This window comes from Oryza brachyantha, chromosome 5, assembly GCF_000231095.2.
Source record: "Oryza brachyantha chromosome 5, ObraRS2, whole genome shotgun sequence".
NCBI classification, from domain to species: domain Eukaryota; kingdom Viridiplantae; phylum Streptophyta; class Magnoliopsida; order Poales; family Poaceae; genus Oryza; species Oryza brachyantha.
Genome location: NC_023167.2, coordinates 8,346,814 through 8,363,551, shown reverse-complemented (window position 1 = coordinate 8,363,551; position 16,738 = coordinate 8,346,814). Strand labels below are relative to the sequence as shown.

Genomic DNA, 16,738 nt, shown 5'->3' with positions numbered 1-16,738 from the left:
CATGTAGTTACTTCAGTGGATAGTTTTTAAATTTTAAATGGTTTAGATTCTCTTTCAAAGCTTTTGATTGGTTAAACTTTTCCATTATGTGATGAGTATTATCAAAATTAAAGCGGATATGTTTATACTGTGATACAAAATTTGGATCTAGAAATATTTATATTTAAAATGGATGATTGCTTCTTTTAACTTTCTTGGCGTGTTGGATGTCATCGTAGATCTCATTGCGCAAGTCTATAACAATTATATCTTTGAATTCAACATAATGCTTTAAATACAAGTTGGATATGAAAGCTGCGCCAAACTGCCAACTCAGCAAACAATTGCAACGATGGTTAACCGAGATGAAATTCCATTGCACTCAACCCTAATTTTCAAATCAAGGAAGACCGTGTGTTTCGACAAGAACAGAAGAAGACCATTTCCTCCTAAAAACCCAATTTAACACGTAAACTCCTCTCCAATCTGCGAGCTAATCACTCAACCCCAATCTAATCTAATCCAAATTAAAATTTGGAAAAAAAATCCAAACCAAAACCCAAATTAATAAAAAAAACAACCAAAAAAACCAACAAAAAAAAAAACCACATCGCTTTAAAAATCCCCACCCTTTGGTTCCCCACCCCTCCACGCGGCCGTGTGTGACCTTCACACTGCTCGAGAGCCATCCATCCATCCGCCGCCACCGCCGCGGCGCGCAAACCCTACCGCCGGCGATCGAATCCACCTGGTCGGGTCGGAGGCAGTCCGGCCAGGGAGGTGGGGTTGTTTGGGGGGGGGGGGGAGGCGAATCTCGGCGGGGCATGGCGATGGGGGTGTTGGATTATTTGGCCGGCGAGGAGAGGTGGCTGTACCCTGGGTTCCTGGCCATGTACGCGGCCATCTACTGCGTCGGCCACGCCGCGCTGTTCCGGCGGTGGGCGCGGCCGCTCCGGCTGGACGGCGCGAGCTGCCTCATCTCGCTCGCGCACGGCACGCCCGCCGCGGTCGCGGCGGCGGGCGCCATCCTCGCGCAGCCGCCGCGGGCGAGGGGGTTCGCCGCCCCCAACTCCAGGCTCCAGGACCACGTCCTCGACTACAGCGTGGCGTACTTCACCATGGACCTGCTCCACTACCTCGCCTTCCTCCCCGGCGACGTCCTCTTCATCGCCCACCACCTCGCCACGCTCTTCGTGTTCGTCACCTGCCGCTACCTCGTCCGCCACGGCGCCTACGCGCTCCTCGTCCTGCTCGTCCTCGCCGAGGTCACCAGCCTCCTCCAGAACGTCTGGACGCTCGCCGGGATCTGGCGCGCCGAGAAGCCCGCCGCCGCGAGGGTGTACCGCGCCCTCTCGCCGCCCTTCTACTTCCTCTACACCCTCGTCAGGGGCGTCGCCGGCCCGCTCTTCTTCCTCAAGATGAGCCTCTTCTACCTCTCAGGCCAGGCCGTCGACGTCATCCCATGGTGGGTGCGCATTTCATGGATCGTCGTCGTTGGCACCGCCATCACCGTCAGCAATCTCTGGATTTGGAACCTCTGGAAGGAGCTTTTCAGAGAACGGAAGCAGAGCGCGGCAAAGAAAAGCAAATAAATTGTATCATCAGCCAGCCAACCATGCCCGTAGGATAATCTATCGAAATTATGCCGGTGATCAGATGATTGACAATGACGAACATTTTGAATGGCATTTGTGGAGAATGCTGTTCTCTACACGACAGGTCTCAATTCTTTCATTCAGGTCAGAAATCTCATGTCTAATTAACTAGCGAATAGTCCGATGCGCATTCCCGTCGCGTTGGAATTTTACTTGTTGATCATTCACCTGAGAACACAATATCTCTATTGATCCTGAGTTCTCTGGAGTGATTGGTTTCCTTAAGCATTTAGATGAAGACACTGTAATGCTGCATAGCTTCATAACTAATAAATGGTCCACTACGTTGTCTGTCACAATCTGTTCATGGTTTCATGTTTTTTTACTTGGATTTGGTCACTTGCGCAGATGAAGAATTTGTTCGTAATGCTTCAATTAAAACACTAGGAATGCTTTTTTTTCTGTACATGATATGAATTGTATGCAAATCAGTGTTCTTCTGGTTATGGCAAGATGGTATATACCATCCATCTGAACCAAGATTCCAAAGTGATGCCTAACTGTATAAATTTCCAACCAACTTGATTCAGAATAAAGTTGACCTACCAGACTAATTCCTCCCAATGATTACCTGAAAATATTTACTACAGCTGCATGTGCTACTACAGTTGGTGTTGATGCCTGTTTCTGGGAGTTTGTCTGCCAATTGGAAAATCTAGATCTACATCTACTGTCTTGTAGAGTTGGTGTAGTATTCGTAACTTTCTGGAATTGTGGGCAACATATTTACTTGTGGACAGGTTTTGGCTTCAGTATTCTGCCACTGTTAGGCAAAGATGATGCTTGTCTGTGGGTGGGTGGATTGTAATGTTTGAGCTTTTGTCAGAGTGAAGGAGTGCTACAATCGGCCATCATCATTTATTATTGTTGTTGTTATGGAATTTTGCACCACCTTGTTCTAGATTGTGACGGATCATGCGCGTACAAGTGCTCTCCCATTGATACAGCCGTCGATGCAGTTCTTTGTTGGTTATGGTAGGTTGCCATGATCAACCTGCTGTCCTGCCGTATTTGAAGGTGACCAATCTGCTTTGCGGGTTGGCGTCGGATTGTGCAAAGTGAAATTCTCCTAAAAATACTGTGAAATTTGCGAAGTATGATTCTCCTAGAAATTCAGTAAAAGTTAGGCAAAATTTGCGCAGCATGATTCTTTAAGGCTTAGTACTCTGTAACGGAGGAATGATAAAAATACGATTTTTGATAGGGCTGAGTGTGCAAAATAGTAAAATAGTTGCGGAAAAATCTGCATGGACCACAGAAAAAAAAAATGCAGGAACTTGAGAGGGGAAGAGTTGGGCCTCACGTTAAATTCCTCCAAAAACCCATGTCTATGTCACTCCAAAGGAATTGTTCGAATACCTTAAGAATCACTCCGAAAGAATTTGTTCAGATAACAAGAAAAATTCCCATGCATTAGTGCATTACCATGCGACTCAAATCATACCATATTCCTATAAATTCCACTGGCTCCAGACGCGGCCTTCAAAAATTCCTACGTTCTTGAGCACTACCTATCCAAAATGAGAAGTACTACGCTACAGTGTACCGTATGAACAGTATAGTTAATTAATATAACATCTATCTGACGTTGTATGGTTAAAATCTCACGCCTCCGTACCGACACGTCGTGCACGTCTCCTCCACGCCAGGCGCACCTCCTCTGTGGCGACGTGTCGCGTATGCGCACGCCTCGCGCTGACGTATCGCGCGCCTCCTCCGCACCGCGGCGTCGCACACGTTTCACGCCGCCACACTTCCTCGCTCCACTGCTCCTCACGTCGCTGCCTAGCCACTGGGTTCTAAATGGTATCATATAGTATCAACATGTATCAGATGGCATCCCGCCTCCGCGCTTGATGCGTCTCACGTATGATACTAGATGATACCAACTGGTATTATTTTGTACCAAATGATACCAGTTGATATCACCTGATATCATAGCGCCACGTGACGAGGGAATCTCAAAAAGATGTATGTATCACATAATACCAGGTGGTACTAGATGATACCGGATGATATCAACTAGTATCATTTGGTACCAAATAATACCAGTTGGTATCATCTGGTATCATAGCGCCACGCAACCAGGGAAGCTCAAAAAGATGCATGTATCACATAGTACCAGATGGTACTAGATGATACCGGATGATACCAACTGATATCATTGAGCCGCACAACGAGGGCAATTTAAAGGATGCAGATGAAAGTTGGTGTCTGGTGTGCGGGGCAGTACGAAGGAGCAACGCCGACGTGCCAGGCAGCATGGAATGTTGCTGGCGTGAAGGAGACGACGCCGACGAGCAACACGGAGGGGCACAAAGGAAGCGACGCCAATGAGCGGGGCAGCATGGAGGAGATGCATGAGTGCGGATAACCAGCGTCGGTGTGTCAATGCGGGGAGACGACCCAGCGAGCGAGCATCGGAGAGGAGGCGCCCGCACGGTCATGGAGAAAACGATGCTGATGGAAAAAAATAATAGAGAAAACGATGCTGATGAAAAAAATAATAGACAGACAAGTGGCTCCCGTTCGTACGGGATCCCGTTGTTTAGTTTTTCCGATCCAAAATTGTCCAAAATTCCTCTTTCCAAAGAATAATCTTTTAATTAGTTTGATCGCTAGATCGTACTACTTATCCTAGATCTGCTACTCCGCCCCAAATTATAAGAGATTTTGACTTTCTATATGTTTAACCACTCGTTTTATTTAAAAAATTTAAAAATATTATTTATTTTGTGTATTATTTTCTTTATTATTAAAAGTAGTTTAAGTATTACTTATAAACTTTTATATCTGCACTAAATTTTTGAATAAGATGAATGGTTAAAAATTATAAATGAATAAGTCAGAATCATAAGGAGTACTTCCCAATTCCTAATGCAGTCCTAAAGAGTACAAATTATCCAAAAATTTGTCTTCGAAGACTTCTTAATGAGATGCGTGAAAAGTCATCAAGCCGTAAGAAATGTCCTACAAGAAACGCCATTTGAAGTCAGCAGAAATGTCCTGCGAACAAGTCAGCCTCTACTACAATGGTGGTTGCTACGATTGACAAGAAATGTCATGACATTTGCCTTAGATTAATACTTAACACATGAGCAGGAGTGATAACCTCACAAGGAATGTCATGACATTTAGCAGAGATCAATACTGAACAGAAGTGATAACCTCCTCCATTTGTAGTTGCTACGGTTGGCAAGAAATGTCCTGAGACTGGGCACAGATTAATAATGAACACGAGTCTAGACTATATAATGACCTAGCAACCGCATCAATAACAAATCTCATGAAGCCGTCTTCGATGCCGCAGAACAGATCACTCAGACAATAACTTGGCATGTTTCAACCAACTGGGAAAACTCGTTTTACTCGATCCCCCCAACAAAAAGGATACTGGCTGGCATAAGCATCTGCCACGGATACAACACACTCAGCAACCTCACCTGAGGACTAACATGTAAACGGTGTCCATACATTAAATTTATTCAAACGAAACAGCAATCGAAAGTGAAGGAGCACCTAATATGTCCATAGTTCCCACTGCTTATCATCATCATCATCATCTAATCTTAGCCGCCGCCAGAACCATACTTCTTACCAAAGACGATCACCTGCAGCTTGTCATATCCAGCAAGCACACCAGCACCAGCGACAGCGCGAAGGATGTTGGCACCAGCACCCTTGAAGAGTGACTTAGTGCCCTCCTTTGCAACAATCTGCTTGAATGCATCCAGGGAGCTGTTGTACTTGACAGCCTCACCAGACGTCATCATCATCCGGCGACGAACAGTGTCAATTGGGTATGACGCAAGGCCAGCACCAATGGTAATGCCCCAACCAAGTAAGAAGCTGGCAAGGAAGTTATCCTGAAAATTGCATATATTACATATTATCAGTTGTAAATATAACAATTCAGGAGTATAGAGTGAGGCATTGAAAAGATGTAACGCAACCAAACATAGCTAATGCAAAGCTAAGATAAGGTAAAATATTTGACTGCAAAGTATTTCAGTGGAGCAACAATAACCTGAAGGGTGCCAACAAGGAGGACTGGCTTGAGAGAATCATACATTCCAAAGTACAGTCCACGATAGACAATGATACCAACACAGGAGATGTTGAATCCACGGTACAGACCACGAATACCATCAGTCGAGAGGGTCTTGCGGTAAACATCAACAAGTCCATTGAATTGCCTCTCACCACCCCCCTTTGCAGCCTTGGCGTCATTAGCCAGACGGGTACGAGCATAATCCAGAGAATACACAAAGAAGAGAGAGCAAGCACCAGCAGCTCCTCCAGAAGCCAGGTTTCCAGCAAACCACTTCCAGTAACCATCCTTGTCCTTCTTGAAGTTAAACATGCGCTTGAAGTGGTCTTTGAAAGCAAAGTTCAAGGCCTGAGCAAATTTAAAATATCAGTCAATGTCCAAGAGTAGAAGTCTTCAAAAACGGTCAGTAGGATGCAGTACCTGGGTTGGAAAGTAACGGATGACATTGGCGGTGTTCCCTCTCCACAGGGAAATCATACCTTCATCCTTAATTGTGCGGCCAAAGCAGTCACCAATACCTTTGTATGGGTGAGAAAGCCTGCCACTCTTGATCATTTCATCCTGGTTTTGAATGAGAAGCTTGACTCGCTCAATGGGAGCAGCAGCAGTCTTGGAGACAGCAGCAGAAACTCCACCCATCAGGAAGTCAATCATAAATCCAGAAAAACCTTTCTCCTTTGGAGCACAAGCAAAGACAGGGGATACAGGTGTGACAGATGAGAACACAATGTTCTCCATCCCATTGTATGACCTCAGAGGCACACTGTAAGAAGTATTGGCATTGTAGAGTGCAGGATTCTTCATTGAAGAATAAGGAGAGATCTTGCTGAACAGCATGGACTGTCCATTTATCTTCTGGAGCACAGTGGGAGGGCCCAATTCGTCAGCCATCTTCAGAAAGCAACCTATGAAAGAGCAATTTCAGGACATGTATTCAAGTTAGATGGCAAGGGATACGATACATCATGCACGAATTGCCTAGTTATAGAACGGGAAAATGCTCTACTGACAACTATATAACATGCACGAATAGAATGTTCAAAGTAAGAGCATGTCTGGTAGTTAATTACTATAATACATCCAAACATAATAATCTGGAAATTAGAATTGAATTGAAGACATGAATTTCTGTTAGACTGCAGGTGGTTTTAATAAGAAACCTAAATTACCAAGTCACACTACAATGAACAGATGAAAATAATACAATCTACAACTATTTGTGGTGCCTCAATGTCCAAAACTACAATGGCAGTGAAAATCAATTCCTACAAGAAAATGTCACACGATGACAGAAAGTAAATAAAATGTTTAAATGAACATGGAATCATCTTTTGCACAATGTCTAGTCATCAAAAGAATATATATTATCTGATAAAAGAATAAGTTGTTAGATGGTTGGGGGTGAGGGTAAGATGGGAAGGAATTTTTATGGGAGGTGATTGATAGGACTAGTAGTACTGTAGAAATGCTTATATTCTCACACAATACTCAAATGCTTTGAATGCTTATATTGTTGGACAGAAGGAGGGTACATCCCCAAAGCTCAAAGTAATACACAACAAAAAAAGAAGCAACTAACTAATTAATCAAACTATACATAAACAGAAAAGCATTTGTCATTGCTGATATCACGCTTCATCCAACTGATGTGAACTCATCATCTGCATGAACAAACAACAGTTCACACACTACTCGAGATAAAATGTTGGGCACAACCATCGCACATTTTAAACAGTGCTGCAAGCAACTCTGTTACTACTTGAGAAATGTAAGCACTACCCAATGAATCATACAAAAGTTCTACACTAACCAGTCATTTTTGTCATTCCTAAACAGTGCTGCTAGTTGGAATATCAGTACCCAACTTGTTGCGAGAACAAAAAAAAAACTAAGCTAGGCTAGGTGTTCCTCATGCACACAATGGCTAAATCCAGTGAAAAGACGGTAAGTGCACTTCACCTGAGCAATCGAACTAACTATAAGAAAAAGAACTAACAGGTGCAGATTTCAGATGGGACATAGGGTTTAGTTGAACCACCAAACATTTTTGGCAACAAGTACTGGCGTAAGGCAAATTAAGGGAAAAGCAAACACAGTTCCCATTCCCAATAGCTCCCTTCATCCAACTCATGCAAAATATGAGTATTGACATCAACAAACAACAGTTCACACACCACCCAAGATAAAGTGTGCTCCATAACCACACCGCAGTTCAAACAGGGCGGCAAGCTATTGTTAGAATTTAAGGACTGTAAAAATCTACACGAGTTCTACGGGAACCAATCGTGTTTGCCACTCCTAAAATGGCATCCTTTGTCCAGTTCAAACACTTTGAGCTCGTTAGGATGGCATTGCCGCCACAGCGGCTGCGGCAGATCAAAATCACTGCAGCTTTGCAGCGGCTGCCACCGCAACCGATCAAGGTATATGGCAATTCAAATTGAGAGGACCATATCCAACGCTCCTCGACTCCAATCTAGTACATGAGAAAATTCAACTAAATCATACACTCGGACGAGGGAAAAGAAAAGAAAGAACAAACTAAAATTGAAGATTCCAGATCTTCCCGTGGATGAAAAAATTGCCACAAGACATCGAGAGAAGCTACGCTGAAAACGGACGCGCTGTTCGCAGATGACCAAATGAGGAAAAAAAAGGTAAGACCCGAGCAATCAACCCGTTAGAATATCCGGGCCCCAACTTCGTGGGAGAAAAAGGCATATACCAGGAGCTCCCCACAGATGCCGAATGGTCAAATCCAGAAAAAGAAAGTGCAAGCGCACTTCACCTGAAGAATTCAACCTGTTGGTAGCAAGAGAAATCCAATCCAACATGTTGGGAGATACTACTGCTACTCTATAATAAAAATCCCAACTTGATGGGAAACGTACATACGAGAATAATCCCAACTTGTTGGGAAATAACCCGCGTTCTCCTAACTCTTTGGAATCCCAACTCCTGACCCCGAGGAGTGAACAAATCCAACGAAAATGGCACTAACTCGCAAAATTTGCAGGGAAAAAAAAACACCTCGACCACTACAGATCTAGTGTCTCCGGGAGCACAACATCGCAGATCTAATCGCCCTAAACCAGCGAGCGCCCAGCCATCGGTCACAGCACGAAGCACAAAAAAGTCCCCGAGTACGAACAGCGCACGGGACGGCAGCAAGCAGCGCGCAAAGGTGGCGATGCGGGGAGAGCACACACAGGACCACAGCAGAGCAGAGGAAGCAACGGAGGCGCTAGCAAGGAAGGGGAGGGGAGGAGGCTCACCTGAGGGGGGTGGGGTTGCTGAAGTCGACGACGGCGAGGGCGAGGGCGGCGGCGGCGGGTGCCGTGGCTCCGGGCTAGGGTTCCGCCCAGGAGTCCAGCTGGTGGTCGGCTTGGCTGGCTGGCGGCTACGCTCTCCTCGCGCGTGCCTACCCTGCTCGGATGTCGCCTCGCCGTCGGATGCCGCCCGGATGCCGCCCCGCTACACGCCTGCCGTCGCCACCCCGCCGCCGCTCGGATGCCACCCCGCCGCCGCCTGGATGGATGGAGTTGGAGTGAGGGTCTGAGGGAGCAGACAGATAGGGTTTTCTTTCGGAAGGGTATATATATATATATATGGTTGTTTATATGGGCCACTTGGGCCAAAACAAAAGAAGTCTATTAAACATCATCATTTATATAATTTTTAGGTCGGGTACGGGTTATCCATTGATAAAATTTATCATTTATATAATTTTTGGGTTGGGTACGGATTACCCACAGGTAAAATTTAAAATCCGGCTGCTACCCACTAGATAATCGAGTAGCGGGCGGATGTCCACGGGCAAAAAATGTCTCTCATACCTGTGCCCATCAGGTCGGTACCCACGGGTACCCATACCTAGGGATGAAAATATCCCGAACCGAAACCGTACCGTTTTCTACATTTGACCGGATCTAATTCGTATTTTCGAACAAATTCGGAATATTAAAATTCAAAAACAGAACAAAAAATTTGGAATACGAAAACGGAACGAAAACGGTTTTACACTTGTTCGACTGATTTCTATATTTCTACATTTTATTCAGAATATTCCATATTTCAAATTCGGTTGAAACCGAATTTAGCACACTACCATGCTAACAGCACCAGGCCCAAGCCCATTAGGTGAGAACCATATCCCTGTCTCCCCATGACCGTGAGGCCTCACGCATTCATCACGAAGCGGATTGGTGGCGGCTGCGTCGACTCCTCCTCTTCCCCACAGGTACGAGTACGAGACGAGAGAGACGTGGCTCCACCAGCGCGGGGAGCTCCCGGTGGCGCTCCATCCACCGCCTCCAGGACCGTAGAAGCCTCCGTCGATGGCTCCTCCTCCTCCTCCTCCTGCCCCTCCTCCCACAGGTCTCCATCCACCGGTGTCGCCGCCTCCAGGACTGTAGATGCTTCCCGCCGGCGGCTCCTTCTCCTGCTTTCCCTCCTCCCACGGGTCTCCAACTCGCCGACGGCCAAGTTGCTAGTCACCCCTCCCTCCGGCAGCTCCTCCTCTTGCTGCTAATCCTCCCGCAAGCGGTGCTAATCCTCCCGCAAGCGGCGAGCCTGCCCTCTATTTTTGTTGTTTTATGTTCGCCTTTATTTTTAATTGTGGCTACACTAAAAATTGGATGATATTAATAGCTCATTTTAATTCGCATTGTAAACTCGTAGGAAAAGAATAAGGATGTGATAAGGACTTTAAGAAGGACAATGAATAAGGAAAAGACATGAAAATTGATCCTAACATGAATGGTGCTAATGAACCGTAGTTATCTTAGTTTAATTGCTACTTAATTGCTTGTCCTTTACATGTATTTTTGTGTTGACGAGTTGATATTTCGTATTATTTTTTCGTATACCGACCCATATTTGACATAATTCCGTTCGAATTGGTTCGTTTTCGATATTCTCGATATTCCGCAAGTTCGTGTTCGTTTTCGTGTTCGACTTTACCGATTTTGTTTTCGTTTTTGTATTCAAATATAGAAGTAGAAAATGGTTGAGATGTTTTCCGACCGTTTTCATCCCTACCCGTACCGGTGGTTATAATTGTCATCCCTACTCGTACGCGAATTGGGGGGACGGTATTTTTCCCGTTGTCTGTGCTGTAATGGGTCAGGCCCATGCAATGGTGTGCTGGATGGATCCACTGCCTCCAGATTAGGAATAAATCTACTTTGACTCCCTCACTTGACGCTCCAGTCTAATTCATAGACCTCATGTGCAATACCAGAAACCTGGACACTCCATCTGTTGAAATCAGTGCACAGATGGACTCCCAAAGTAGTATGGACACCGGTTTTTGCCCACGTGGCATGTTGGCCGCGGTCGAAAGCGTTAAGTCACATCGAGCTGGTAAATATCACGTCTAGTGGAAGTCGTCTCACGCTCTCGCACTTGGAGCACTCATGATGTGACCAGAGTACCAGACAAGGAGGAGGGCGACGTGGAGGGTGAAAGAGTGTGTGGCATTGCAGGGCAGAGCAGAGGTCGACCCGGAGGGCAATGGGCAAAGCAGCGCAATCGTCATCTCGGACAGCCGAGGTTGGATCTACGCGGCTTCCATTGATATGAGTTGCGAACGTCATGGTGTTCCTTTTTTCTAGGGTTTTGCATTTTTTATTTAGGGGATTAGTCAATCTGGTTTGATTTGTTTATATGATGGGTATTGATTTGTATTTTTTCTTATAGTTTGCATCTAGGTTTGTTGTTTGTTGGTACCGTGAATGTGTTGGACAACCTTCTAAGATTCCATTTCAATGGGAAGTTTGTGTTGTCCGGAGGATAGGTCTATTTCGGTAGCGGTGAGCAAACATCATCCATAGAACGAGACAAGCTATCCCTCCTAAAACTTGTAGGGCATTTGTAGGGCCATGCCAAGGTGGCTAAAGGAACAATGCTACATTGGTTGTTCCCAGGGAAAGATCTTGAATATGGGTTGAGGTTATTGTTAGATGATAAAGTTTGCCAATAAATGTTTGATTGTATTGTGGAAGGAGGTGTGGCTAAGGTTTATGCGGAGGAACCAATTGTAGTTGATTTGTCAGATGAGGGTGACGAAGGTAGTGACTATGAGCTTGAGATGAAAGAGGTTGATGACGATGATTCCGAGGGACATAAGTATCACGCCTACAAATTTACACAAATATCTAAACAATAGTATGTATTAATCTCGGTCCAGGAATTAGCCTGACTACACAATATGATAAATTGAATACACAGTTCCACATCTTAAAAACATATAAAAATAATTGTCTATAGAATGCAGCGGAAAAGAAACAAACTCAAACTAGCTACTCTTAAGCTTGTGAAGACGGGCTCCACACCACAGGCAAGTCTCGACGGTAGGACGAACTTCACTCGTATGAGATACCTCCTTCTGACATCATGCTCTAGTTCTGGTGGAAGAAAATTAAGCAGGGCTAATTACAAACCACGGTACTCAATAAGTAGTATCCAAGAGGGGAAAGTAAATGAATGCAAATGATAACAAGGAGAGGCTGGGTTAGTTTGCATAAAGCGACAATATTTAGCAAAACAGTAAATTAAATAGAATGGAATAAAATGAAGTAAATATTTAGAATAATCATCCACTGTCCAATGTTACACCACATTGCGGCAGACTCAAACCAGTTCCAAATTCATCAAGTTATTAAAGATGAGACTCATCCCGCTGAGTCTAGCGGTTAGCCCCATAACTGCGGGCATGACTATTCAAATAATTTTACTCTAACCAGAGGTGTACAACTTTACCCACAAGACATAGTCTCACACACGTTATCGTGCACCAATGTATCACCACGACAGAATGAAATCGATGATAGGACCTTTCACCTAACCCTCAATATCCAATCGTATCACACTACAGGTTTCATATCATCCTTTACACCAAGTCAGGCAGCCCCCTCTTGTGCCTATGCGAATCAAAAACAACATAGACCGTCGCAGGGTCCATACATACTCCATCACACTCACCCTTGCCTGGATATGTCAGATAAAGACAAGCTAAGCTATGAGTCCTACCGTTGCCCACTCTGGCTTATGGTTAGTACATGTAATACTTACAGGGATTCCCAAAAAACGGTCCTTAATTGTCATGGGCATGACTCTCGAAACCATATACCCACAACTCACCATTAGCAATATTTTAGTTGTCATTAACCCTCACCGGACAATTAATCATGACCATCATCTATCATTGTCTAACATTAATTAAATAATAACCCATGAGCTAGTTTAACTAAGCAATGCTAAGCATTTCCTAAGCCTAAATCTAGTCAAATTACCCCTGATATAACAAGAATATTGCATGATAACCGATGGACAAGTAATAGGTAAATGCCAAATAAATAAATAAAGTAAATTAATTAAATACAATAAATATTTGAATATAAAATGGAGATTTTATAAATGTAGGATCAATATGTTCAAGGTCGGGGTGTGTTGATGTCAAAATGTAAACGTTGACGCGTCACACACGAAGGTCTGGGAGTCAATCTTAGACAACTTCAGTGCAGGACCTAAATTCTTAGAAAAGGTGCGCGGGCGTGCCAGTCAGTTTGATCCTGCAACCGACAAAATGAACGGTAAAACAAGCCGATCGGCTATTGAGCCAATAGGTAACTAAAAATCCAGCCGATAGGATATTGATGCTGCAATGGTTAGCCGATAGGATGAATGATCGGCCATAAAAACTTGGATCGACTAGAAACTCGATAGAAATAAACTTGAATTAAATATTAGACCAACATAATCCGCCCAATTACTTATTAATCTTAGTTGATCGGACGAGCCCCTATAATCAGATCGAACTAGACGTATAGAGATTGGACTCAATCAAGACAGTATGCAGTCGAGCACGATATGATTATAGGAATCACGAAGATCGATAAGGCTAATAAATAAACCGATGAATTATTTGGAATAAACAATGAATCATATGTTATGATCGGCTAAAACCAACTTGCATGTAATTTTCATAAGTCGATGCAACATAAATAAATGTCGATCTAACTAAATCAAGCCGATTGGTATATAAATAATGCAGTAAAGCAATCGGCTACTCTATTGATGTAAATATGATAAGCATGTAGATCGGCAAAAATCATCGGCTATAGACGGCGGACAAGCAACCAAGATCTATAAAATACCTAACTCAAATTGCTAAGAATGATCATAGAAGATCGGACCCAACCGAGACAGTTCAAGATTAATCCTAGCAATGTCAGGATAGATATTAAACAGATCTAGATTGCTATCAAGCCAATGAGCCGATGACTGGTAACTTATCGGCTGATACTCCAATAAAACAATGAGTAAAATACATCAATCTGATATAAACCATCTAACAAACTGAATCTACTAGATCGAACTTAACCGAGACAGTACTAGATTAAATATGTCAAATAGCGAATATCAAACCAACATAGATCGCCCAAAGTGATCGATCAGATCAACTCAAAACACGAAAGTGGTCTAAGTTGAAACTGATACGATAACTAGCAATCGCACAACTAGATTAGAAGATCAGACCGAACCGTGACAGTTCTAATCTAGCTGAACGATTACTATGGCCCGGCGGAAAGTAGGACTTACCCCTCCGTCGGAGATCGAGACGATGCAGCCCCACGTCAGGTGCCAAGTTCCGACGGAGTTGAAACCACGGTTAGGAGGGTGGCGATGCGCCGAGAGTAATTGATCTATCGATTGATGTAGATGATTTACAATGACCCTGAGCATACATATTTATACCATCGGGTAGACGCTAGGCCGTATTGGACACGACATACAACTCCTAGTAGATAAAAAGAAATAACAAACTTTCATTTAGATTCTATCTCTAACACACAAGTTCCGATCGGACTCTAACAACCTTAGAGATAAAGGAAAAATCTAAACTAACTCTAATTAACAGAGAAAATTAAATTACACGGACTCTGATTATTCCCGAATCTATCTGTAACATTCAAGGCCTAATCGGACTCTATCTCTATCGGCTGAATCCGAGTTGTATTCCGCCTGGCCTTCTATCCGATTGCTCAGTTTCCTATTTGATTCGGTCTTTAATCACAGTTTACTCTGTAACGGCAATTATGCAAATTCTGGCGTTAACAGGGTGCCACTTGCCTTGTTCTAAATCCCGAGAGACGACTTCAAAAAGGATTGGCGCGTCGATGGAGTTGGAACCTACACGACAAACAAGGCAAACAAGCAAAAACAGACTATAAAACTACTGAAACATAATCCGTGTTGGATCACTATATTCATACTCATCAATAATTTGAGATGTGTTCTCACAATGAAAGTAGTTCATGTTATAGGTTTTTTACTAAAACAACTAAAATATGACTAATGGTGGACTGTGAAGCGCATGGTTTTGATGGTCATGCTCATGGCAATTAAGGACTGGTTCGAGGAAAACCCTTATAGGACTTAGCCGTAATTACCGCTAGCCATCATGAGCAATGACGGGGTTTGGCATAAAAAATGATGTATTAAATACTGTACATACAACCAAGTAGACTATCCATTGTACAACTTGTTTGTTTAGTTGTATAGGTATATCAAAAAGACAACCGTTGTCTGCACTATTGTACATGTCCTAAATCCATTTCTCTTTTTCCAAATATGTCAGGTTGCATATAAGACCTTTTTAGTGAAATGTGATGATGAATAATTCCCTCTTGCAATATGTAACATGTTGGAAAATGAAGTAGAAGTATCTCAGTGAATGTCCAATGTATTACATCACTGTCTACTAAAAGGGCAGGCAAAAAAAATAGATGAATAAAATCATCCGTGACATTCTGATCACAAAGAACACAAGTTAAATCACAGTGTTCAGATGCACAGTGCTTTCTATCCAACATGTCCCTTGTATTTAATCTATCAATCAACAACATGAAGCCAAAAACTTTAATCTTCATAACACACTTTGCTAGATCCATTTGAGATAATCAGGTGGCTGCACTGTCAATTTAGATGCTAGAGCTGCGTCCGACGAGGATCCGTTGATAGATAAGACGAGTTGCTAAGCTCAAGAGCTACCCGTAAGCCGTGTCCGCTGCTACTTAACTTTTAGCTGCATTAGTTTTTTTTCACTGTGTTGCTTAAAACTTGTTATTTTATTTTTTTAAGACGACGGATCTATATTAATTTATCCCAGTATGTACTCAGGCTGGTTATATACCAAGATTTAATACATGCTATTGTTTAAAAATTGGTTTAATTTTGGGTATGACAATGGTTCAGCTACTAATTGTGCCTCTATATGGTCTGGTTGCAAAATGTATGACATGAATTACTCACAAGATTTCTATTATGTCTAAAGTGTAAATTCTGTAAACCTCCTAAAGTAATTTAGTGTTGGAAGAAATTAACAACATTTTAATTAGTTACCATATCTTTCACAGTTATAGATAATGTATAAGAGGTACTTGAAATATGAGAGGAGAATGCATTATGCATACGCGAATGCATATGTGAAGGAAGTTCATGATTCGCTTGTCTTACGATATTAATTTTTTGCGTCTACTTGTGCTTATAAGCCAAAATTTAAATTTTCAATTTTAAATTTAAAGTTGATTTTAAAGTTCTTTCATCGTACTTTATTTTTCAGCCTTAGATTTTTTATTGCTAAAAACTTGTATATAAAAGTTTTATTTATAAATTATTTTTTGTTCGTAAATATGTCGGTTGACCCGTGTTATGTTTTAGGTTATATGCATACAAGTCGGCGTTCTAACGCAAAAATACAATCCATCAAGTAGAAAATAAAGCTATGAACTTATGATATATCTAAACATCAACATAAACAGATTTATGATATATTCGAATATCAGCATACATAGGGTCTGTTTAGTTTCTAACAAGTTTTTCTCAAAAACAACACATGGAATCTTTGGACACTTAAATAAAACATTAAACATAGATAAAAAAACTATTTGCATAATTAGGAAGGGAATCATGAATCTTTTGATCTTAATAAATTCATGATTAGCAGTAAGCGCTATAGTAACCAATATATGCTAATGATAGATTAATT

At 42.7% G+C, this 16,738-nt stretch overlaps 2 protein-coding genes across 3 annotated transcripts; one reads left to right on the top strand and one right to left on the bottom strand.

Annotated features, from left to right (window-relative positions):
* Positions 1–648: 648 nt before the first annotated feature.
* Positions 649–1,746, top strand: LOC102711621 (TLC domain-containing protein At5g14285-like). Its single transcript, XM_006655111.3, has one exon. The coding sequence runs from the start codon at positions 804–806 to the stop codon at positions 1,569–1,571; it is 768 nt and encodes a 255-aa protein (XP_006655174.3). The 5' UTR covers positions 649–803; the 3' UTR covers positions 1,572–1,746.
* A 3,209-nt stretch (positions 1,747–4,955) lies between these two features.
* Positions 4,956–9,198, bottom strand: LOC102700055 (ADP,ATP carrier protein 1, mitochondrial-like). 2 transcript variants are annotated; one of them, XM_006654161.3, is made up of 4 exons: positions 8,961–9,198; positions 6,106–6,590; positions 5,662–6,033; positions 4,956–5,500 (listed from the first exon to the last, which is right to left on the bottom strand). In XM_006654161.3, the coding sequence occupies exons 2-4, from the start codon at positions 6,574–6,576 to the stop codon at positions 5,204–5,206; spliced, it is 1,140 nt and encodes a 379-aa protein (XP_006654224.1). In that variant the 5' UTR covers positions 6,577–6,590; positions 8,961–9,198; the 3' UTR covers positions 4,956–5,203. The 2 variants fall into 2 exon arrangements, with proteins under 2 accessions (XP_006654224.1, XP_015693109.1); XM_015837623.1 differs by lacking the exon at positions 8,961–9,198 and having other exon boundaries at positions 6,106–6,592.
* Between the last annotated feature and the right edge of the window lie 7,540 nt (positions 9,199–16,738).